This window comes from Limulus polyphemus, unplaced genomic scaffold (assembly GCF_000517525.1).
Source record: "Limulus polyphemus unplaced genomic scaffold, Limulus_polyphemus-2.1.2 Scaffold8764, whole genome shotgun sequence".
Taxonomy (NCBI): Eukaryota; Metazoa; Arthropoda; class Merostomata; order Xiphosura; family Limulidae; genus Limulus; species Limulus polyphemus.
Window position 1 is genome coordinate 6,236 of NW_013674374.1, and position 1,696 is coordinate 7,931.

Consider the following 1,696-nt stretch of genomic DNA (forward strand, 5'->3'; position numbering starts at 1 on the left):
ACCAGTAATGATATACAAAACAGTAGATGAAGTCGTTGTGACACCAGTAATAATATACACAACAGTAGATGAAGTCGTTGTGACACCAGTAATAATATATAAAACAGTAGATGAAAGTCGTTGTAACACCAGTAATTGTATGCTGACGAACGGTCGATAAGACAATGAAAACTGCATACTTTAGACTTGTTAGTACCAAACGGGTTGATGATGTTTTATTATTCTTAACTTTGTTTAACGCAAATTGATGTACATTACTAGACATTTCTGTTAGTGTAAATAGAATAACGATCTATATCTCCAGAATGTATCTTTATTAGCTCAAGATTTCACCATTAAAGCTTCCTTACAAGTTCACTAATTCATTTAGTTTGAACCGTATTTACGAACTTGTAAGCTGTAATAGTAAAATATTGAGTTAATAAAGACAGGTCGTTATTTTATTAACATTAATATCATAGTTTTAAACTAAACATCCATTTGTAATCTACGAATCCGGAAGAGAGTTTGTGGCTATTAAGTTTTAACATTTTAATAATTTGTTAATATATTTTTTATCCATAACCCATGCGGTGATCAATGGTACTAATAAATTCAGAAATGGAAAAACAAACAAACAATAAACCATTCATTAATTCTTTAAAACAAGTTTGTTATTATGTTCACATTCTTCCTTTTCACGTGTTTATGTTGAATTCTTCTTCACCCAATAACAAGTAGAGATATCTGTTAGGCAGAGTCAGTTCTCCCTCTTTACAAAATTGATGTTGATGACAAAAAATTCCTAGTTTTCATCACATGTTTAGAATGTTTTATCTGGCCTTTAGTTCAGGTGTTGTGGAATTAATGGGGCAGACGATTATGTGAACAGCAACTGGAAGAAAGACAATATTTCCAAAGAGAACAATGTCAGCAAGACCTGCTGCCTGTTAGTTAATGACAACAGTCCTGAAGCCTACAAACAACCACAGCCTGTCAACGACACCCTTTGTCAGTCCGAAGATTCTTCTACGGTTAACGTTTACCGTCACCAGTCGGTAAGTGGCTTTGATTTGTTGGTACATCCAGGGGGCGGTGCATCCAGGTCCAATGGTGAATTGACCTCGGTTTAATCGATCAACTGAATATAAAAACGTAATAGAGGGCCCTGAACTTGAGCACAATAGAAAAAAAACGTTAAAAATCACGAAAAGCTTAAACAAATATACAAAATACATGTAACTATTCATAGTCCCCCACCCACGGTTATTCAGCGGTATGTTGTATGGATTTACAGCGCTCAAATCTGGGATTCAATTCAACATTCAATTAAAACAAAAGAAATCATTCAATGTATATTAAGTGCTGCTGACGATGTCTGTGTCAGGCTTTTCTCGCTTGAAGTTATTAAAGAACTATTTAAGGTCAGCTATGTCGCAAGTGTTTAAATGACTTGGTAGACATCTTGGGTCAATTTGAGATTTATCGGACATTATACAAGACAGATAATTCACGAAGAACTACTTTCTGAGTTTCCATAAGACTCCTGTAGAGTAATAGTTTTGGTGTTTTAATACTTATAAAACTTCGTTTTCCACCTGACGAATCAGTATAATTGTTTTGTGTATTTATTGAAATCTTATCGTCATAAGACTCCTGTAGAGTAATAGTTTTGGTGTTTTTAATATTATAAAACTTCGTTTTACACCTGACGAAT

The 1,696-nt window shown here is 33.8% G+C and overlaps 1 protein-coding gene across 1 annotated transcript in view; it reads left to right on the forward strand.

Moving 5' to 3' along the window:
- The window catches only part of LOC111083253 (CD151 antigen-like), an 11,633-nt gene that overhangs the window by 4,913 nt on the left and 5,024 nt on the right, over positions 1 to 1,696 (forward strand). Inside the window, exon 2 of the mRNA XM_022379630.1 lies at positions 828 to 1,037. Within this exon, the coding sequence (XP_022235338.1) occupies positions 828 to 1,037 (210 nt within the window). The remainder of the gene's footprint in view (positions 1 to 827; positions 1,038 to 1,696) is intronic.